This window comes from Euleptes europaea, chromosome 17 (genome assembly GCF_029931775.1).
Source record: "Euleptes europaea isolate rEulEur1 chromosome 17, rEulEur1.hap1, whole genome shotgun sequence".
Taxonomy (NCBI): domain Eukaryota; kingdom Metazoa; phylum Chordata; class Lepidosauria; order Squamata; family Sphaerodactylidae; genus Euleptes; species Euleptes europaea.
In genome coordinates, this window is record NC_079328.1 from 22,249,502 (window position 1) to 22,273,199 (window position 23,698).

Below are 23,698 nucleotides of genomic sequence, written 5' to 3' on the forward strand. Positions count from 1 at the left end.
ACAGGTGGGCAGCATGCACTACCCTAGGAGCATCCTTCCTATCTTAAAGATTCTTTCAACCAAGGCTGTAATGACTGAATGAATTAACAGAAGTAACAGCCCAAAATGTCGCCTAGGCCACCTGAAAGCCCAGGATCTGACAGAGTTTCACATTCCTTTTGGCAAGGCTCATTTGTTACATAAAATCTTATTTTGGAATAAACTTATTAAATAAAACAGGGGTGTTGGAATGTTTGTCAGGACCAGCACTTGAGCAGGATTCTAGAATCTGTTTGAGGGAGAATCAGATCAAGAGGCAGCTGTATTCCCAAGCTCGTCATCAAAAGGGTCTGTTCAGGTATTGTGGTTGTGCAAATCTCTTGCCAACTTGTAACAAGGGGTGTTACTGGGTATAAAATGACCTGAGACAGGATGGCAGAACAGGTTAAGAAGGTCATCAGCTTGGGCCACAGGGGACTGAGATGGTGTAGAACTAGTAGTCAGTCACATAAGGAGGAGAGACAACATTTACAGTCGTTTTATCTGTTTCATTTATTTTATGCCGCCTTTTCAGAATCCTGCTGAAGGTGGCTTACAACTAAAACCCACAATATAGAAAACAAGCCATTAGACACAAGCAGCATAAAAACTATCCATAAAACAGAGCAGAACATTAACATCTCTTAAGATAAAACCTCTTAATTAAAAGTATGGGTAAAAAGATAGGCTTGTCGCCTAAAAGCAAGTAAAGTAGGTGCCAGGCGAGCCTCAAGTGGGAGGGCATTTCAAAGGTGGTGCCAAGACAGAAAATGCTCTGTCCCTAATCACCAACTGTCTCATCTATGACAGTAGGGGCACAGAGACCAGCGCTTGAGAGGCAGATTTAACTGGTGGGCTGGATAGTTTGGGCGGAGACTGTCCTATACCCTTAGTCTGTTCAGTTGGAATCATCCTACTATGGAGAGCCAGTGTGGTGTAGTGGTTAAGAGCGGTGGTTTGGAGTGATGGACTCTAATCTGGAGAACCAGGTTTGATTCCCCACTCCTCCGCATGAAGCCCGCTGGGTGACCTTGGGCTAGTCACAACTCTCTTAGAGCTCTCTCAGCCCCACCTACCTCACAGCATGTCTCTTGTGGGGAAGGGAAGGTGATTGTGAGCCGGTTTGATTCTTCCTTAAGTGGTAGAGAAAGTTGGCATATAAAAACCAACTCTTCTTCCTATTAGTCTTTGCTACTGTCATGAGTTTCTTTCTCTCTAGTGTATGTATTAGTAGGCCAGTTGTGGAAATGCACACTCTAACACTAGTTAAAATAATCCGGCATCCAGAGAGTATCAGCTTAAAAAAAAAAAAGACAGAAAACGCCCATTGCTGGAACTTATGGCTGCCAAGAGAAGCTTGAGAGCACATTGATAGTATATAATACAGTTCTAAAACCTTAAGGTGGTGAACAGGTGAACAGGACTGCCCGATTTAAGGGAGAGGGATCAGGGCCTTGCACAGCTCCCAGCTCATCTCCTCAAAGCTCTTTTATGTTAAAACAGTAGCTGCTCCTCGACCAAATCCTTAGCTGAGACTAGAAGCACAGACAGCCAGATCAACTGGGGCCCTTTCAGCATCCTAAGCCCTACCAGGTGCTCTTTGCAGTGGTATGCGACACCAGTCCATTCCAGCAGCTTGGTCCACCAACCCAAGTGTAGACAGCCTGTAGGTCAACACAGCCTTTCACTGGCTGCAGGCCAAACCACGAATGGCCTATATTAACAAGGGGTAGAGTGTCTTTCCTACAGAATGCAGCTGCATAAATCAAATTCAGCCCAAGGGAGTATTTTATCCAGCCCTTGAGCCACTTAACAGTTTATACACAATAGCAGCATCCGGCAGCATTCCCATACTTCCAGCTCATGTGAACATAAAACAATGAAAAGGCAGAACATACACAGGAGAGCATCACAAGAACAAGGAACAGAGGACGCACACGGAGGGTGGGAGGTTGCCATTAGAGCCCAGATCATGCCTCCATGAAGGGTGGGGGGAACTTATGGGTACCTAGTACGTTTTTCCTAATGGAATGAAAAGCAGTGTTGGGTGGCTTTCTTAAAAAAAATGGCAGAGGAGGAAAGGCTTTAAGAATTCCTCATATGCTGTTCTTGTCTAAAAAGTAGTCCCAGCAGCTGTATTCGCAAAAAAACAAAAAAAACAAAACAAAGTTGTTTAAAATGATATAGAAGAAAACTTACAAGTGCAGTTTCGGGTAAGGGGGAAGGGTGTGAGATGCTTATATTGGTGCATATTTGTGCATAAGGAGATAGGGCAGAACACTTGTTAGGCAGGGAGGGGATAATAAATTAAAGAAATGGAATGGGGTGCTGTGGAGGGAGAGGAGAAACGGTGTGATGCTCGTTGTGGTCTGTATAATTCCAGTGGGGTAGTCATGTTAGTCTATTGCAGCAGAAGTCCAGTGTCAAATGGAAACCTAACATTTATTCCAGCATAAGCTTTGCAAGTCAGAGCTCACTTCCTTAGATTCACTGAAGTGTTCATCCATTAGGCAGAAATATTTCTATTAGACTGGGGACAACAGAATTTTGGTGAGATGTGTGTGAGAGGAAGAGATGAGGAGGAAGGTGTTGCAAAGAGGGCAGTTTGAAACAATCACTCTTTTGATATTTTTAGGGTCTTTGTAACCTCTCATGTACACCCCGCCTGCAGCTTGTGAACATGAATGCATTTACCTAAGGTACCCTGCAAGCATCTGAGGCAGTGAGCTGTGACTCAGAAAAGCTCATGCAGGAGTCAATGTTGTTAGTCTTCAAGATGCCCCTATTTACTGTTGCAGTCTATGTGATATCTTGTTAGAAAGAGGTATTGTGTGCAGAAGCAGCGACAAGCAGAGCTGGGGGTGGGGGGGTCAGGCACGATGGCACCTAGCCTGTCATTCAGCATCCGTATCTGGATGTCAGCTAAGCAGCGCCCATCCCAGCATACAGGAGCTGGCTGTGCTAGGGTTGCCAGCTTCCAGCTGTTGCCTGGAATTAATTTCCAAACCACTCCCTCTAGCTGTCTTTTTACTATCCGTTTTATCTGTAGCAAATACCAGGTGAGATTTACCACTATACCACGAAAAGCTTCAATTGCCTATTTGCGTGCATTCGGGCTCCAGTAAAAGGCCAGGACCTTTTTCTCCTGGCCATCTGGACAATCCTGTCTCCCAGAATTGCAGCTGCTCTCCAGACTGCAGAGAGCACGGCAACTTCGGAAGATGGACTCTGGCTGTTACCGCACTTGTATTCCCAGCGATGTATTAAGAGTTTGAAAATGTTATAAAAAATACCGTTCGCACTTTCTGTGTATTCCCACCGATGTATTAAGAGTTTGAAAACGTTATAAAAAATACTGTTCGCACTTTGTTTGGCCCCTTTAGCCGTGAAGACGTCTTCCAACCATTTATAAGCCGTGGTATCCGAAAACCCTTTTAAAGTGATGTTTTTTTACATTTTCAAACTCTTAATACATCGCTGGGAATACAAAATGCGGTAACCCCCAAAATTACATTACATCCCTGCTGAGCTTCCTCCTGTCTTCGACCTCCATCCTCCCAAGGCTCTGCCCACAAGCCTCCAGGAATTTCCCCAGCTAGAGTTGGCAACCAGGCTACGCTCCCGGAGACGGCGGCTGAAGCCCTTCCTCAAAGTGGAGATAAAACCCCACCAGCTCCAAGCAGAATTTCCTCTGCAATATAAAAAGGCTGCCTCTGCGCAGACGCACCGGATCCTCCACCAAGGCTCGCGGTTTTTGCGGGCTGTTGCCCAAGAATGCGGAAGTCCGAAGCCGGCGGGAGGGGGCGTGGCCTTCCTCGCCCAATGGGGCCGCGCCGTCGGCGGAAGCAGCCTGCCGGACGGGCAGGCTCCCCCTGTGCCCGCACTCAAGATGGCGTCGCCTTGAGCGCCGCCTCCTCCGCCACAGCCGCCGGCGGGCTGCCTCACGCTCCGCCCGTGCCGTCACGCGGGGGGGAAGCGGTCCCGTGAGCGCCCCGACTTCTCTCCTTCCCCAGCCGCCTCCCCCCACCCCCCGGCGGCGCCATGAACCCCGAGAAGGACTTCGCGCCCCTCACGCCGGGCATCGTGCGGGCCCTGAATGACAAGCTCTACGAGAAGAGGAAGGTGGCGGCGCTCGAGATCGAGAAGTAAGACCCGGGAGGGCGGTGGGGTGGGGTGGGGTGGGGGGCTCCTCCGTGGCGCGAAACCGCCGGGGGAGTGGGATGGAGAGCGGGGCGCCCCCGCCGGCCGCTCCTCCTCCCGGGGGCCGCAGCCCCCGGAGCCCGTCCGCCGCCGCCGCCTCCTCCTCACGTTCCTGGCGCCCTTTGCAGACTTAGGCCTCGGTCGAGACAGGCGGCGGGATTAGAATGGGCTGGAGTCTTTAGTTCTGGACGGAGGGGGGGGGTCGTTTTCTTAACGTTTTGGCGCGATTGAAAACACCAGGCCAGTAGCTGAAAACGTCAGCATGAAAAATTCTGGTCCAGCTCTTTGCTGGCGGTGCCAGTTTCCCGCTGGCTGGGAATTATTGTGTGCCTGTGTTAAGTGGCGTCAAGTCGCTTCCGACTCATGGCGACCCTATGAATGAAAGTCCTCCCAAATGTCCTGTCTTTGACGATGTATTAAGGGTTTGCGAACAGTATTTTTTATAACATTTTCAAACTCTTAATGCATTGTACAAAGATAGGACATTTGGGAGGACTTTCATTCATAGGGTCGCCATGAGTCGGAAGCGACTTGACGGCACTTAACACACACGCAATACTTCGGTGGGAATACATAGAAACTGCGAACAGTATTTTTTATAACATTTTCAGTTTCTATGTATTCCCACCGATGTATTGTGTGTGTGTTAAGTGCCGTCAAGTCGCTTCCGACTCATGGCGACCCTATGAATGAAAGTCCTCCCAAATGTCCTGTCTTTGATGATGTATTAAGAGTTTGCAAACAGTATTTTTATAACATTTTCAAACTCTTAATACATTGTCAAAGACAGGACATTTGGGAGGACTTTCATTCATAGGGTCGCCATGAGTCGGAAGCGACTTGACGCCACTTAACACACAGCATACATCGGTGGGAATACATAGAAACTGCGAACAGTATTTTTTATAACATTTTCAGTTTCTATGTATTCCCACCGATATATTGTGTGTGTGTTAAGTGCCGTCAAGTCGCTTCCGACTCATGGCGACCCTATGAATGAAAGTCCTCCACAATGTCCTATCTTTGACAATGTATTAAGAGTTTGAAAATGTTATAAAAAATACTGTTCGCAGTTTCTATGTATTCCCATCGATGTATTGTGTGTGTGTTAAGTGCCGTCAAGTCGCTTCCGACTCATGGCGACCCTATGAATGAAAGTCCTTCCAAATGTCCTGTCTTAGACGATGTAGTTTGCGAACAGTATTTTTTATAACATTTTCAAACTCTTAATACATTGTCAAAGATAGGACATTTGGGAGGACTTTCATTCATAGGGTCGCCATGAGTCGGAAGCGACTTGACGGCACTTAACACACACACAATACATTGGTGGGAATACATATAAAAAATACTTTTTTTATATGTTTGGCCCCTTTAGCTGTGAAGACGTTTTCCAACCATTTATAAGCCGTGGTATCCAAAAACCACATTTTCAAACTCTTAATACATCGCTGGGAATACAAAGTGCGGTAACCCCTGCATGCGAGTGTTAAGTGCCGTCAAGTCACTTCCGACTCATGGCGACCCTGTGATTCAATGTCCTCCAAAATGGCCTATCTTGGACAGCCTTGCTCAGATCTTGCAAATTGAAGGCTGTGGCTTACTTTATTGAGTCAATCCATCTCTTGTTGGGTCTTCCTCTTTTCCTGCTAGCCTCAACTTTTCCTAGCATGGTTGTCTTTTCCAGTGACACTGGTCGTCTCATGACGTCACCAAAATACGATAGCCTCAGTTTGGTCATTTTAACTTCTAGGGTCAGTTCAGGCTTGATTTGATCTATAACCCACTGATTTGTTTTTTTGGCAGTCCACGGGATCCGTAACCCTCTCCTCCAACACCACATTTCAAAGGAATCTTTTTTCTTCCTATCAGCTTTCTTCACTGTCCAGCTTTCACACCCATACGTAGTAATAGGGAATACGATGGCATGAATTATTACGGTCAGGGAACTTGAGGGGGAAGTGTTATTCTTCCCCTGTTGTGGTACAGCTCACTTTGACATCTCCTCTTCACCTGGTTCTGCTGCAGGTATAGTCTGGACTTTAACTTCACCCATGTCAATTTATACCCTTTTCCTCCCCATTGGGGACCTAAAGTTGCTTATATAATTATTCTCTGTGTTATCCTCAAAAACAATCCTGTGAGGTAGGCTAGGCTGAGAGTTTGTGACTAGCCCAAGACCACCCAGCAAGCTTCTGTGGCAGAGTGGGGATTTGAACCTGGGTCTCCAAGATTCTAATCTTCTCCTCTAGTCCAGGGGTGTTGAACTCATTTGTTACAAAGGCCAGATAAGACATAAATGTCACTTGGCCAAGCCATGCCTCGCCAGCTCAGATTGGGACTTGGGCAGGGGTGGCTGCCTTGCCTGGTTCATGGGCCAGATAAGAGCTCTCAAGGGGCCGTATGTTTGATACCCCTGTTCTAATCCTTATACCATGCTGTCTAGGAATCTTACTCATGATGCTGCATTCTGCTGACTCAAACTGTTGGTCTGCCAAGATCAATGTGGTTGGTTCTGTCTGGCAGAAGATGTTTTATTTCACCTACAATCCAACAGGAGATGAGAGGAATTGAATTTGCATGCAAACAGCAAAGCAAGTGGCTTGTGCTAATTGTGGAAGAAATATTGGGGGGGGAGTTTGACTCTGCATCCTTGTTGGCCTCCCTAACATTGCAGGAAAAGATAAGTTTGTAAACTAGCCCAAAAGCAAGAGAAATAGCATCTCTCTCCAAATGTCCTGAGTGGGCTCCAAGTAGTACAGAATGAGAGACTGAGAAAGAATGACTGGCCCAAGGTCACACAGTGAATTTCCTGGCCGAGTGCAGATCTGAATCTGGGTCTCCATAATCTGAGCTTGACGCTCGAACCAGTACACCATTTTGACTTTCCGGGTCTGTTAAAGAGTCAGCTAAAGGAGAGAGAAAGAGTGAGGTGGGAGAATTAGCCAGCTTAACGCCCTATATAAATTGGGGTTTCTAGCTGTTTATCCCCTTGCTCTTTTTCATGGCGCTCCCAAACTTGCTAGATCCATAAACAGCTGCTCTGATGAGGAAGTTGCTCCTGAGGATCTGGTTCACCCTCGTCTACTCTACCATATTCATTTTTCAATTAAGGATGAAGCTCAAAGTGATGGCTTCTGGGAATTGGCTGGTCCAGCCTATCTTTTAGCTATGGAAGGTCTCAAGGTCAGTCCCTGGCATCTCCAGTCACAAGGTCTCAGGTTGCAAGTTCTGCCTGAAAATTGGGAGAGCTGCCGTCAGACTATATAAAAGTGAGCAAGCTAGACCATTTGTCTTTCTTGGTAGAAGGTAGCTGCTATGCCCTTGCAGAATTTTTTGTAATTTGCACTGAGTTGGGGGTATTGTATTATTGATTAAGTCTTAAGAAATCTATGTCAACTCTAGGTGAAACGAGACACAGCATGGTGCTGAAAATACTTCTCTTTGGTTCCCAGGCTGGTGCGTGAATTCGTATCTCAGAACAGCACAGCTCAGATCAAGCACGTCATTCAGATTTTGTCACAGGAGTTTGCACTTTCCCAACACCCACATAGCCGGAAAGGGGGTCTTATAGGCTTGGCAGCCTGCTCCATTGCTCTTGGAAAGGTAGGTATTGAACTCAGTCTCCTCACAGATAAAGGTGAAGCCTTTTGTGGATGTGATGGTGGGGGACTATGCCTGTCACCCCAGGGAAGTTCATTATAACTAAGTGGGGAAAGGGGACTGGTTTCTGGTAATGCCCACTTTGTCTGCAGCTTAAGGATAAAGGAGGCGGACTGGAAGAGGGCTTATTGAGTTCATTTATCCTCAGCACCAATGATTAGTGTGAGGTTCGGAACCCAGAGTCATCTCTCTCTCACTGAATTGGATCAGAATACCCAATTATGAGTATTTATCTTGGTTGCCCATTCACAGTGGGAGACACTGGATTGGATCCTGCAATTCTCGAGCATAAGTATTGTGGAGGGGGGGGTGTTCATCCTTGCTGTCCCCTGAGCCCTTTCAGACAGACGGAAAGTCTATTCCTGGGCTCGAGGGATTCATTCCCTTGTGGGTCAGGCGGCTGCATTGGGGAAAGGGATGGAATCTCTCCTTCCTTTCTCTTCTGCGGATGGAGCTCCACTCAGATAAAAAGCAGAAAGGGCAATCTTATTCCCAACCTGCATGGCTGTTGGCATGCACCAGTCCCTCCTTGATCTCGAGAATAAACTTTGCAAGGGGCAGTAGGGAAGCTCCTGGACTGCCAGCGCCTTCTGCTGATGGTCCAAGCTTTTGTGTAAACCTAATTGCAGCATTAAACAATTGGTGACGTAATTAATTACCAGTACACTTGGTTTAGTTATCTAGCTAGCTTAGAGTGCTTTAAAAAGAGGTTACATTAATTTGTGAAGCATATTAGTAGTCATTAACCAAAATAGCCTGTGAGTACCAGCTGCCTGGGATTAGCAGGGAAAGGCTTCACGTTCAGACTGTACTCATGAGCTTCCTCAAGTATCTGACTGGCTGCTATTGGGTATGGAGTGCTGGCTAGGTATCATCCAGCTAAATGAAATTAACCTGCTTGGGAGTGTTTCCCTTTAATCTGCTTTCCATGCAGAACTTCCATACTGTGGTACGAGCCCTTTTTCTTGTACGAGCGCTTTTTCTTGCAGAAGTGTTTGACCCTCCGTGCCAAGGGAATGGCTTTCTCCATTGTGGCTCTGATCACATAGAGCAGCTTGTCCTGGAGGACAGTATCTTGGTCAATTTTTAGGAAAAGGTGGAAGACTGTTCTCTTCCAGAAAACATTTCAGGAATTGGTTTAAAGGACATACGATACACGTTTGCTTGTTGACGAGGGTTTTCAGCATTGAGGTTGTGGCATGGTTGAATGTGTTCAGTGGTTGCTTTTAGCATTGACATGTTTTTAATTGTCGTTGATGATGGCGTTGGCCTTTTCTAAGCCAATGTGGGTTCTTTGTGGGGAAATGTGGGAATAATATTCTAAACACAATTACATTAATTCTGGGTTTAAAACAGCAGTGATCATAATTTGTGGGTTTTAAAAAAATATTTCCATGTGCTGGAATTGCAAAAGCTGATCAATATTTTAAAATGCAAATCAAAATTCATTGCTGCACATTGAATATGCATTGCCCTGTGGTGAGGCTGCATGTGCAGTATTCAGTATATGTGCAGCTCTACAATGGGAGAATAAACCCTCCAGGACTCAGAGAAACAGCATGGGGGAGGGCTGAACTCATGGTCAAGAGCCAAATCAACTTTATTTTCTGTATGTAACTTTTGGCTACATCTTGTTCAGGATCAGGAGAACCTCAACCCCATGTATGCCTAATATCATTGTCTAGTTTGGCCCTAAGTAATAGGCAGTATATTAACAGCTCAGGCCTGTGCAGAGTCACAAAAACCAGTGGTGAGGGTAGGTAGTGTGAGAACTGCATAAAGATAAGTTGCCATAGATATCTTGGCTTCTTCCCTTTACCCGCACACATTCATGTGTATGTCCCCAGTATGTGCCTTTTAACTGCAGTTGTGGGGGGAGTTTTTGAAAGAAATCGCTTCTGGGAGTTGCATGAGCGTGCCTCTTTACATCACAGCCTACATTTGCAAATCTTGGGGCCAGGCTTTGAAAGAATTGCATCTTGCTTTATTTTTTAGATCTGATGCCTGCCTCTGTCACAATGCTGTTAGACAGAAGGGCTTAGCTGTGCCAGTTTTCAGCTTGTTTAACCTGAGCTGTTGCTACAGCACACATTAGAGGTGCCATAGCTCAGGAGAGAGCACCGCGTTGTTTTGCAAAACATTGCACGCCTCATGCCCCAGTTCAAATGAGATGATAGGTGCCCGTGAAGTCCCAACCGTAGGTTCTTCAGTCATATCGGCATCACACTTAAATCAGACCTTACACAGTCAGCGTTGAGGGGATTTGAAAGCGCCGAGGCATTCGAGAGGCTTTCCTTGACTTGATCGTGCACACACATGTTAAGCGCCTTCTGCTGAATCGGACTCTTTGTCCATCAGCTCTGATCGGCAGGAGCTCTCCAAGGTCTTTCGCAGACCTGTGTCCTATCTGTCTTTTAACTGGAGATGCCAGAAGGATGGAGCTGGGGTCTCTATGTCGCAAGCATCTGCTTTGCCCCTCACCATGGTGGAGCTGACTGACTTTCCTCCTGTAGCAGCAATCTAAGCTTGTCAGTTACTTGTCCTGAGAAGTGTCTGGGCTTGGTACTTGGAAATGATTTTTGAAAGAATTATCACCATCAGTTATTAATTAGCCCACAGAGTGATAAGTATAAATTTTTGCTTTCCCTCTCAGATGGCAAATAGTAGTAAGAGAATATGGTTGGGTCTTTTTGGCTGGCTGGCTCTCAAATGGAGGAGTTCCACTGATAGGTGACCCTACAAATATAAAAGCAGGAACTTTGCTAGCTACAATCCTTCTGTAGGGACCCAAAAATTGTTGTAAATAGATTACAGAACTGTGAGAGAGTGCTAAAAACCTTTCGTTCATCTTCGTGGCTTCTGTGCAGGCACACATGGGACTGCGCATGCGCAAAGCCAGCCAGAGACAGACTTGTTAGCTTCTAGAAAGCTCAAATACACAGAGTGCTCCCCCTCCCCTCTCGCACGGAGCCGTAATTTTCCCGCCTGAACGGTCACATGACAAGGGGGGGAGCACTCTCCCTCAGTTCTCTTTCTGCCGCTGTAGAGAGAGGACACGGTTAGCTTCGTTGAAGAAAGATTACTGAGGTAAAATTTTCTGAGAAAAATTATAATGGCGTCAGAAGGAAAAGGAACTCCTTTTAAAAAGTGCCAGTCGTGTGGCACTAAAATGGCAACATCTGACACTCACCAGAACTGCCTTTTATGCCTGGGAGAGGGGCATATTCCCTCAAAGTGTCGTGCCTGTGACCTCTTCACACCCAGAACCAGACAGGAGAGAGAGTCCCGGCTAAAAGCCCATTTATATGAAGTGTCATTGGGCCCAGATAAAAGGGATGGAGTTTCCACGAAGGAACGGTCTCCCTCAGTGCCTTCTGCCCCGATTGTGCCGACTTCAAAGAAAGCGAAGTCAAAGAGGGCTAATAAACAGGCCACGTCAGACCCATCGAAGGGGGAGGAGAAAGACATGGACCCAGGGAGAAAGCGAGCTAAAGAAGGAGCGGCAGAATCAACATCGGGGCCAGCAAAACCTGCCCCTCAGCGCCGCTCGCCGTCAGCCTCACCTCGGTGCCGACGCTTGCCTCCTGCAACTCGGGGCCGAAGCCCCATCCGGCGCACCCTGACGCCGAGTTATGACAGGGGGTCGCCCATCCTTCTGCACTCAGCAGCTGACTCCCCCAACAGCCCATTGCCTTTCTGCCGTGAGCAACATATGGTTGGCGGCGATCTGTGGCAGGAAGGCATTTGTGTGGCCGCACACACCTTCACTGTCAAGCCGACGCCGAGAGGCAAGGAGTCCCTCTGCTGGTAGAAGGAGGGAAGATCAGCAACACAGTCTTCTCAGATGGTCCCCTCAGTACGATCAACAAAGGTTTCCTTACCAGGACCGTGATTGGTATGATTATGCCCCCTGCTTCTGCTGTAGGGGGCATCCTTCTGGCTATTCTGAGAGGAGCTGCCATAATAACCCTCCATCACTTGGCAGACCTTACCAGGAACCTGTGGCCCCAAAAGAGCACACAGCCCCAGGTGCAAGCAGCTCACCACGTTGTGTTAGTGCTCCTTCTTTATCAGTCGGTGCAGGGTCCAAATGATGATTCATCTGATGAGGAGGATTACTCCTACTTGCCTTCACCTGCAGAAGTAGTGGGGGATCCCACACCAGTCCCGACTTCTGATGATATCAGAATGTATTCAGAGCAACTAATTAGAATGGCCAAGGCGCTGAATATTGATTACCAACAGCCTGAACCGCGCACATCTGACCCAATAATGGACATTCTGTATTCTGAGGACAATGGTCCTATCGCTTTGCCAGTGGTTCAAGCTATTATGGACATAGTTATTCCCAATTGGAAAAATCCAGCTATGAGTTCTGGATCTACACATAAATTGGAGAATCTGTATAAAATCCGTCATGAGGGTTGTGAATTTCTGTTTAAACACCCTCCTGCGAATTCAGCTATTACTGCGTCTCTACCATCCAAATATAGAGCTTGCTCAATGTCTGCGCTACATGATAAAGAAGGGCATAAACTAGATATGTTAGGCCATAGATCATATTCATGTGCAGCATTAGGCCTTAGAATTGCTAATTTTTTTGCTATTATGAGTCGATATCAGTATTACTTATGGGACCGTATGTCTCATCACATTGACTCCCTCAACGATGACAAGAAACCCTTGGCCAAGGTGGTTCAGTCAGAGGGTATGCGTTTGGGAAAACAGCAGATAAATGCAGCTCGCCACATGGCAGACAGCTGCAGTAAATCAATGTCTGCAGCCGTTCAGTTGAGACGGCATTCTTGGCTAAGGTCATCTGGCCTTTCTTTTGATAACAGAGCCAGAATTGAAGATTTACCTTTCGAAAGTAAAACACTCTTTAGCGAAGAGACGGATACGATGTTCAACTGTCTTAGAAAAAACAGATATAATGCACGTTCTCTGGGGCTTGCCCCTCAATCTTTGCCCCAATTTAAACAATGTTATTCCCCCAAGCATGGCCAACAATTTCAAAGGCCATACAGACCCCAGGCTGCAAACTACCAGCCATATCGTTCTTCCTTCCCACAATCCAACTAGGGAAGAAAGATTCAGGGTAGACAACGAGGCAAGAGGCGTCCTCAATCCCCACCTGATCTTTCCCACAAGGGAAAGGGCCTGCCTTGACTAGATGCTCATACCATGTTTAATAACAGGTTACGCCAATTCCTCTCTGCTTGGCAGTCGGTTACAATTGACACCTGGGTTTTGACCATAATAAAAGATGGCTATTTTCTTGAGTTCAAGCACATGCCTCCTTCTTCCCCTCTAGTACCCAACCGTGACCCATCATCCCCCCTGCTGCAACATGAAGTTGCTTAATTGGTTTCTAAAGGTGCTGTCCGGAGGGTGGTTGACTCTGATAAAGGTGCTGGGTTCTATTCCAGATACTTTTTGATTGATAAAAAGGGAGGTGGAAAGCGCCCAATATTGGATTTAAGGAGGCTTAACAAGTATTTGAATATAAAGAAGTTCAGGATGTTGTCACTACCTGATGTTCTCACATTATTAGATTCTAATTCCTGGTTTGTTGGGCTAGATTTCAAAGATGCCTTTTTTCATGTTGCCATCAATGAATCTTGTAGACGTTTTCTGAGGTTCACTGTTCAGAGTGATCACTATGAGTACAATGTTTTGCCTTTTGGGCTGACTACTGCTCCACGGATTTTTTCCAAATGTATCTCAGCAGTAATAGCTTTCCTGGTTATGCAGGGGTGCACCATTTACCCATATTTAGCTGACTGGTTGCTAGTGGGCCCCTCCAGGGAAGAGTTGCATAACCAGGTCTCCTTAACGTTGTCCACATGTGCTGACTTAGGTCTAGTGGTTAATCACAACAAATCCTTCTTACAACCAACACAAAATTTACAATTCATAGGAGCATGCTTAGATGCCATCCAGGGGAAAGCTTTTCTCCCCATCAGTAGGATTTGTGCCATAGCTAGTTTGGTAGCTAGTTTTACGAATCATCGTTACCAAAGGGCTATCAAAATACAACACTTGCTTGGTCTGATGGCATCTACTACCTCTGTAGTTGCATGTGCCCGTCTGTATATGAGGCCACTGCAGCTATGGTTCCTGCAGCATTTTAGACCTAACTTGGACCCCCCAAAGATGAAATTGTCAATACCTAGATCTGTTCTCAGATCATTAACGTGGTGGGGAGAAGAGAGTAATCTGTTCCAAGGTGTGTGCTTTGGGGTGAGGGAACATCTGTTACAATTATTTACCGATGCTTCTTTATCTGGTTGGGGTGCCCATTGTAATGGTTTACATGTCAGTGGCCTTTGGTCACCATTGGAGAAAAAGCTGCATATTAATGTACTAGAGTTAAGGGCTATTAGATACTCTCTTATTTCTTTTGCAGCTTTAACCAGAGATACATTGGTTCTCATCGTCACAGACAATGTCCCAGCAAAGTTCTATATCTGCAAACAAGGGGGCACAGGGTCCCGAAGGTTATGCAGGGAAGCCTGCACCATCTGGCATTGGGCTGTTACCCATCACACATGGCTATCAGCGATCCACATAGCCAGGGAGGACAATGTTGTAGCCGACAGATTGAGCAGAGAGCATGCACAACATCACGAGTGGGAACTTCAGACCAGTTACCTCAAACCAGTATTTCAGGAATGGGGGTATCCCTTAATAGACCTGTTTGCTACATCACGCAACAAAAAGTGTCCCCATTACTGCTCCAGAGCAGCGATAGGTCCATGCTCCATGGGGGATGCTTTTCAGATGCCGTGGTCACAGGGGCTCCTCTACCCTTTCCCCTCTTTTCCGTTACTCAACAAGGTAGTAGCAAAAATAAAAGCGGAGAGGGCTTCTTGCATACTAATTGCACCACACTGGCCACGGAGAGTATGGTTCTCCAAGCTCTGGGCATTAGCTCGGCAAAGACACATCACTCTCCTGGTACAAGATGACCTGCTAGAGTTTGGTTCACTACGCCACCACGATGTGAGGTCGCTACATCTCACGGCATGGCTCATCAACATGTGAATGAATGGTCGGATAGGGTAGCTAATGTTTTGCTTTCCTGCCGTAAACCTTCCACCAGGCGCTCATATGCTCATAAATGGAAACGTTTTGTCTCTTGGACTGTTACTCAGGGCTTACAACCTGACTCCTGTCCTTTACCTAAAGTGTTTGATTATTTGTTGACTTTAAAAGACTCTGGTTTATCCAATGCGTCCATTAGAGTTCATCTAGCCGCAATTTCAGCTTTCCACATTGGTTTTGACTCTAAATCCCTCTTCGCCAACCAACATTCTAAAAAATTTCTGAAAGGACTTAATAATCTATTCCCGCCAGTGTCACAACCTACATCACAATGGACTTTATCCTTAGTGCTATCCCAACTTATGTACCCACCATTTGAACCCATGGCGACCTGTGACTTCAGCTACCTGTCATACAAGACGGCATTCTTAGTGGCGATCACTTCGGCCCGCAGAGTGGGAGATTTAAGAGCACTTCGTTGTCACCATCCTTTCCTAAAATTCTACAGTGATAAAGTGGTCCTTCGACCTAGTTTGGACTTTTTACCTAAAGTCGTGTCCAGATTCCACATTTCACAAGACATTGTGCTTCCGGTGTTCTTCCCAGATCCGGAATCATCTCCAGAGAAGACACTACTCACTTTAGATGTTCGTAGAGCGTTGTTATTTTATTTGAAGCGAACATTGCCCTCCAGAAAGGACAAACATTTGTTTATATGTTTTAAAGGGGCAAACAGAGGTCAATCAGTCTCATCACAGACTTTGTCCAGGTGGGTGGTGCAAGCCATTAAGAGAGCATATGAGGAGGTGAAGCAAGAGTGCCCGCTACATATCAGGGCTCATTTCACCAGGGCGCAAGCTTCATCAGCTGCTTTTGCATCCCATGTTGATCTTCGGGAGATATGCAGAGCAGCCACCTGGTCTACGCCATCAACCTTTATACGCCATTACTTGATGGATGTAGATTCCAGGAGAGATGCAGCTGTGGGGAAAGCAGTGCTGCAGTCTCTGTTCCATTGAGCAGCCACACCCCACCTCCTAAGAGTAAGTGAGCTTGCTATTCTCCCATGTGGGACTGCACAGAAGCCACGAAGATGAAAAACAGTGTTGCACTTATCTGTAACTGTTGTTCATCGAGTGGTCTTCTGTGCAGGCACACATCCCTCCCTCCTACCCTGCTGTGGACTGCCCTGACTGTTTATAGTACTTACAGTAGCTCTACGGCGGCATAGGAGAACTGAGGGAGAGTGCTCCCCCCCTCTTGTCATGTGACCGTTCAGGCAGGAAAATTACGGCTCCGTGCGAGAGGGGAGGGGGAGCACTCTGTGTATTTGAGCTTTCTAGAAGCTGACAAGTCTGTCTCCAGCTGGCTCTGCGCGTGCGCAGTCCCATGTGTGCCTGCACAGAAGACCACTCGATGAACAACAGTTATAGGTAAGTGAAACACTGTTTTTGCCACTTTTGATGCATTCAGAATGTCGCTGAGCTCTATCCTTCTGTATGGGAAACAGTTTTCTAAATATGGGTGATACCTAGAACCATGGAGACGTATTCTGTTCTCTTCTCTGAGGATCAGAGGACATCTGATCAGCGGGTGTTTCCTTTTCCTATGCTCAGGGAGAGGCAGGATATTAAACCTTTTGCTGCCTGCCCTCTGCTGGAAAACGCCCTGAACTGTCAATTCTCCTCCTGCCTCAGAGGGAGAAGCAGCGTTGGAGCGAGCTCCGTAGCTAGGCCTTACAACTTACTCCTTTAATCTTCTATTTTCAATCTTACCATCCTATATTTCTGTCTCCTAACAACTGTTCCCCTCCGTTCGTTGTGTTCCCTTCCTCCTGTGGCCGCCTTTGTCCTTTTGTGCTCCGTTTCCCCCCCCCTCCTCCCGTGCCTCCATATTTTCCTTCTCTGAGGAAAATGGCGGCGTCGCCAGAGCAGTCTGGGGAGGAACTCCTCTCAGGTGATGAGGCAGTGGCAACGGAGCTCCTTCCCTCCCGCCGGCACAAGCCAGCAGAAAACTGCGGAGGGAAGGGCAAGCGGCGCCAGGAGACTCCCGCCGCGGCGGCCAAATCAAAGAGGAAGCCGGCTGAGGACGACGGAGAAAAAGGCGCGAAAAAGACGCGTGCCGAGAAAACAACCGCGGAGCCTCCCCGTTCGTCCCTGATGGGTGACGAGGGTGAGAGCGCAGAGCCCACCCGTATTGCCAGCTCCAAGGGAGAATCGGCTACGTGCAGTGCAGGCGGTAATGTACAAACCTCCTTTCCCCTTTTAACGGCGGGGGGGGGGCAGTGAGCAGGGGATGCTTGAGCTTATGAGAAGGGTTTTAAGAGAGGAATTTGCCCTCCTTGGGGAATTGTCTTCCAGGGGGCCATTGAGTTCAAGGGCATCCTCCCCATCTAGAGGCTCTGTGCGTTCAGAGCCTACAGCCCAAGGTTCCAGCTCTGCCTGGCCAACAAAGGCAGCCAGAAAGGCACCCCCACCCCCCAATTCCAAGACAGTTCACCAGCATCTCTCTTACGAAAATGAGGAGAGAGAAGGACAGTTCTCCTCAGAAGAGGAGCAAGAAGGGGGGGCCCAGGGCCAAGATCTCCACCCATGTTTATTCAAGGCAGAAGACTACCAGTCCTTCTTATGTAAAGTCATGGCAGCCCTTGACCTCCATGAAGATGAGGACACTGAAATTATTAAAAGCAAAACTAAATTCAGGGGTTCTAAGGAGTTTTTTGCCAGATTACAGTCTAAACCACTTTCAGTGCCTTTCCCTGAGTATTTTGAAGACTTAATTAAGGCAGAGTGGCAAAAACCCATGTCAACTAAGCAGGTGCCAGCTTCAATAAAAAAGTTGTATACCCTGGAACCCAGAGCCATGACCTTATTGCAAGTACCCCTGGTAGAAGCCCCTGTGACAGATCTACAGTCCTCGGGCTTAATATCAGAGGACGGGGCAGGTAGCATAAAGATCCCCTAGATAGAAAAATTGATTATGCCACAAAAAAGGCGCATGAGACTGCAGCTCTGTCTATCCAGGCATCAGCCACAGCAGCCCTGGTGGCAAGAGCTAGTATAATGTGGATTAGGAAGATTATTGACTTGCTTCCACAGGAAAACAAGAGAGTGCTGGATGGCCTAAACAGGCTCCTAAAAGCCTCCAACTTCATGGCCGATGCTACCCTGGACTCTATGTCCTTCACAGCAAAATCTTTGGCAGCGTCCTCGGCGGCTTGAAGGGCAGCCTGGATTAGATCCTGGTCGGCTGACGCAGGGTCAAAATCCATACTTCTGGGATACCCCTCTGAGGGAGGTCGTCTCTTCGGTCCCAAGCTAGATGACATCCTCATAGAGACCAAAGACAAGAAGAAAGCATTACCTAAGTACCTCAAGAAAGATGGAAAACCATCATTTTCACATTCCTTTCGGACCTTTCGGACCTTCCACTTCATGGCTCGCCCCAGATCCGATGGACGAAGAGGCGGCTGGAGTTCAGGCCAAGGATCCTTCAGGAGAGGTTCAAGATTCGGAAAGGGATCTGCCTTCCAGAACCAAGGTCCAGAGAAGTCACCACGATTTGGTGACAAACAAAACAAGCAATGACTCTTCAGCAATTCCAGTAGGGGGCAGACTTATTTATTTTGCAAACATCTGGGACTCTCCTCACACAGATGCCTGGGTGCAACAACTAATTCGCCAAGGCTACAGCATAGAATTTCTAAGACCCCCTCCAAATCGTTACGTTATATCTCCGATCTCTCGAAGACCAGAAAAAGCCCTTCGGACCCATGCAGCCATCCAACACCTCTTAGAGATCCAGGCAATAGAACACGTCCCAACCTCAGAGCGGCGAGAAGGGGTGTACTCCTTTTTCTTTACAGTGCCCAAAAGAAATGGAGATTGGAGGGCAATACTGGATCTGAAGTATGTCAACCGCTTTGTCTGCAAAAAACACTTCCGGATGGAGACACTCCGCTCCATTGTGGAGGCTCTACGACCTCGGGCATACCTTACATCTATCGACCTGACGGAGGCGTATCTTCACATCTTGATACACCCATCCCATCGCAGATACCTCCGCTTCACCAAAGTCCTGGTATCCATCGTGGCAAGCCTAAGAGAGCAGGGAATTCATATTTTTCCCTACTTAGACGACATCTTAGTAAGCGCCCCTTCGGAACAGCTCTCCCGCCTTCACACAGACCAAGTTGTTCAGACCTTGATCCACCACGGCTTCTTGGTGAACATGTCAAAGAGTCTAACTACGCCTGTTCAATCAATACACCATCTGGGAGCCATCATCGACACTTCGCAAAACAAGATGTTCCTTCCTCAGGACAAGATCTCCAAACTGATCACCCTAGCCAAAACCACCATGTTGGCGAGAACGACGGGTCTCTCTTCTCTAGTAAGTCTCCAAGGCCTTATGGTGTCCTGCATAGGTCTGGTACCATGGACTCGTCTACACATGAGGTCTCTTCAATGGTTCCTGAAATCTTACCAGGTACAGATCTCCCAAAAGAGAAACCCTCGCATGGCTCTGTCCCAACAAGTCAGGAGCAGCCTCAAGTGGTGGGTACGCCGAGAAAACCTGGCCAAAGGACTCTCGTACATACAAGACTCCGCGATTCAGATTTTTACGGACGCGAGCTTAGAAGGCAGGGGAGCAACTATACAGCATCACATAGCGCAGAGTCAGTGGACAACGTCGGAGACTCGTCTCCATATCAACAAACTAGAGTTGAGGGCCATCCACAAAGCTCTTCTTCAGTTACAGCCAATGATAGAGAACAGACACATCCTCATCAGAACGGACAACGTGTCAGCGAAAGCGTATATAAACAGGCAAGGAGGGTCTCGTTCCTCCTCCCTCCACGCAGAGGCCCTAATCATCCTCAACTGGGTGGAAAAATATCTCGCCTCAATAAGGGCGGAACACATAAAAGGTGTCCTAAACTTGCAAGCAGACTGGCTGAGCAGACAGACGGTGGACGAAGGAGAATGGACTATAAAAAGGGAAATCTTTCACCTCATCCATGCGAGATTCGGTCGTCCGTCAGTGGATCTGTTCGCCTCATCGAAGAACCGACAACTACAGAGATTCTTCTCCAGGTACAATCACCCAGAGGCGGAGGGCGTCGTTGCCTTAGAGACTCCTTGGTCAAGGGAGACACTATATGCCTTCCCGCCCCTCCCGATACTCCCCAAGGTTATCCGGAAGATTCGAACAGAGCAGGCCCACGTCATCCTGATCGCGCCTCACTGGCCTCGCCGTCCTTGGTTCCCAGCGCTGAGAGAACTATCCATTCAAGAACCGTAGGAGCTCCCAGTACCCAGGGATCTTCTTCAACAAGGCCCCATTTTGCACCCGGACCCGGCGTGGTTAAAACTGACCGCTTGGGACTTGAAAGGCAGCGGATGCTGAGCTGGGGATACTCAGAACAGGTAGTGTCCACCATGTTAGAAGCCAGAAAACTGTCAACAAAACGCATATACAACTTTACCTGGAAGATGTTTGTGCGCTGGTGTGCTAGAAAGCGACTGGATCCCCTAACCATTACAACAGCTGACCTTCTACGCTTTCTACAAGATGGTTTGGACCTTAAACTAAAGGCGTCCACTCTTCGCAGACAGGTCGCGACCATAGCCACTGTACTCACCCATCTAGATGGCTACCCCACGACTCGACACCCTCACGTCACCACCTTCCTAAAAGGGGTTTCCTACGTATCTCCGCCTACTGTACACAGGTTCCGTACCTGGCGTCTGAACTTAGTTCTAAACGCCCTGACTAAACCACCGTTCGAACCTTTGAGAGAGGTCGCCTTAGCCTTCCTACGTATGAAGGTTCTTTTTCTCGTCGCAGTCACCTCAGCGAGACGAGTTTCGGAGTTGGGTGCTCTTTCTTCCAGGGACAGCCTTTGCGTATTCCACGCAGACAAAGTGGTCCTTAGGCCGGACCCAACTTTTATACCAAAGGTGAACTCCGGTTTTCACAGGCAACAAGAGCTAATCTTACCATCTTTTTGCCCCAATCCGACTCATCCAAGAGAAAAGAACTGGCACACCTTGGATCTGAGGAGAGCACTCCGAATTTATCTTAAGCGGACTAAGCCCTTCAGACGCTCGGAGGCCCTTTTTGTGTCAATTTCTCCACCCAACAAGGGATCCAAGATGTCTAATCCAAGCATTAGCAAGTGCCTCAAACAATGCATTCAACTCTGCTAAAACATTCTGGCATGTCCTCTCCGCAGGGGATTACAGCGCACTCGGTGCGTAGCGCAGCGACTTCAGCGGCCTTTGATGCGCAAGCATCAGTGGAAGAAATCTGCAGAGCGGCCACTTGGTCAAGCCCCTCCACATTCGTCAGGCACTACAAAATCAACACCTATGCCTCTGCGGATGCGGCCTTTGGGAGAAAAGTCCTGCAGCAAGTAGCGAAGGATCCTTAATCCCACCCAGATAACACAGCTTTTGAAAATCCCGCTGATCAGATGTCCTCTGATCCTCAGAGAAGAGAACGGAGCCTTGGCTTACCTGTGAGGGCTCCTTCTTTCTCTGAGGGAAGAGGACATCTTGCCCACCCAGGGTGAAGAATATTAATAAAAGGATCACGATGCGCTAACTTCAAAAGTACAGTAACCATCCACTCTGTCCTGAGTGTTATTACCCAATGTTCTAACAATCACTGTTTTTTCACGTTACGTTACCTGTTGTTACGTATTTACTGCCAATTATTTTTGCATGTTTTTCTGCATTACGTGTTATGTTATTGTATTACGTGTTATGTGATTCCTGTCTCTTTTCACTGCTATGGAAGTCCTCGAATTGACAGTTCAGGGCGTTTTCCAGCAGAGGGCAGGCAGCAAAAGGTTTAATATCCTGCCTCTCCCTGAGCATAGGAAAAGGAAACACCCGCTGATCAGATGTCCTCTTCCCTCAGAGAAAGAAGGAGCCCTCACAGGTAAGCCAAGGCTCCGTTTTCCAAAGCAAATTTGCCTCTATGGCCACATTCTCAGTCAGACTTAATTCACTTGTGACCCTTCAGATGGGGAACACCTGCATTTGAGTCCCCTTCTGCCTATTACGGGATTTCAGTAAGGGATTTTGGAATCATTAAAGCACCTTCCTTTTCTTTTCCGTCTGCTTTGTTTGTCAGGACTCTGGGCTATACTTGAAGGAGCTGATTGAGCCAGTGCTGACCTGTTTCAACGACTCCGACAGCCGCTTGCGATACTACGCCTGTGAGGCTCTGTACAACATTGTGAAGGTGGCCAGGGGCTCCGTCCTACCCCTCTTCAATGTGCTGTTCGATGGCTTAAGCAAGGTAATGAGGCTTCTTCGGACCCACAAGCCAAGAGGTTCTCCCAGTTCAAGGCCTTTATTGCAGTGTTGGTTCCTGTTTTGAGGAATCCTGCTTGTGGTTGTTTGGAAGAGTGGCTCCAGGCTCCTACAGCAAGGGAGATCAGGGGGCCCCTCCCAGCCTCCTTTTTCCTAGACCAGCAGAAGAAGTATCAATAGTGCACATTATGCACTTGTGGTGTCTAGTTTGCAGTGATTGCCACCAATCGAGGCCAGCCCTACTCACTTTTTCAGGGTCTGCTGAGAGTAGGACCAAAGCAGTAGGCAGATAAGGCAGAGATTGAAGGTAGGTAGTGACCCTGCCTCCATGCATAGCGACAAAGATTTGCATGAGAATCTTTCCAAATAATTGTCTCCCTCATTGTCTCTGACCTCGCCTTGAACTTCAGAGGCATTGAAAAGAGGCAAGAGGCTCTTATTGCTTCCAAGTTCTCTGCAGCTCAGCATAATGTTGGAAACAAGCCAGCTTGTGGTGTTGGAGAGAGTGGCTCCGAGCACCTACTGCAAGGGAGATCAGGGGACCCCTACCAGCCTCATTTTCCTTAGACCTGTCATTAGCAGAAGAAGCATCAATAGTGTGCATTGTGCACTTGTGGTGTCCACTTAGCAGTGATGCCACCAATCGTGGCCAGCTCTGCTCACTTTTTCAGGGTTTGCTGAGAGTAGGACCAAAGCAGTAGGCAGACAAGGCAGAGATTGAAGGTAGGTAGTGACCCTGCCTCCATGCATAGGGATAAAGATTTACATGAGAATCTCTCCAAAGAAATGTCTCCCTCATTGTCTCTGACCTCACCCTGAACTTCAGAGGCATTGGGAAGAGGCAAGAGGCTCTTACTGCTTCCAAGTTCTCTGCAGCTCAGCATGATGTTGGAGACAAGCCAAGGGGTGACGGCAGCCAAGGTTGGACTGAGTTAAATCATCTTCTCAGTTTCCAATAAATGTCGTTTGTAAATAAATTTGAAATCAAGTGAGGGTTTCCCCCCCCATTTTGTGACATGCTTTCCAGTTTGAAGAAGCTGGCACACTAAAGGTTGCCCTATAAATTGTAATAGGTTGGTTCACAACTCAGTATGTCATTTGTACAGCTTACAGCTTAGAAGCAGAATCAGTGCTGCACATCCATATATATCCATGCTATAGCATAGTCCATGCTGTATGACTGGCAAGCATATTTTGAGAACGTAACTTTGCAGGCATATTTTTTTATTTGGTTATGTATTTTGTTAGATTTTCATCTCATCTATTTTCTAGAAAGCTCAGAGTAGCATGCACAGCTCTCTTCCATTTTATATTCACAACACCCCTGTCAGGTGACCTAGGCTGAGAGGGTGGTACTTGGGCCATGCTTTCAGCTTCGTAGTGGAGTGGGCCTTTGAACCAAATCTACCCAGTTCTAGTCTGACACTTCAACTCATACACCATGC

General features: G+C 47.5%; 1 protein-coding gene across 1 annotated transcript in view; it reads left to right on the plus strand.

The window, feature by feature from the left end:
* The first annotated feature begins 4,052 nt into the window (after nucleotides 1–4,052).
* The window catches only part of VAC14 (VAC14 component of PIKFYVE complex), a 144,306-nt gene continuing 124,660 nt past the window's right edge, over nucleotides 4,053–23,698 (plus strand). Inside the window, exons 1-3 of the mRNA XM_056862668.1 lie at nucleotides 4,053–4,163; nucleotides 7,674–7,824; nucleotides 22,072–22,239. Of these exons, the coding sequence (XP_056718646.1) occupies nucleotides 4,060–4,163; nucleotides 7,674–7,824; nucleotides 22,072–22,239 (423 nt within the window). The 5' untranslated portion in view covers nucleotides 4,053–4,059. The remainder of the gene's footprint in view (nucleotides 4,164–7,673; nucleotides 7,825–22,071; nucleotides 22,240–23,698) is intronic.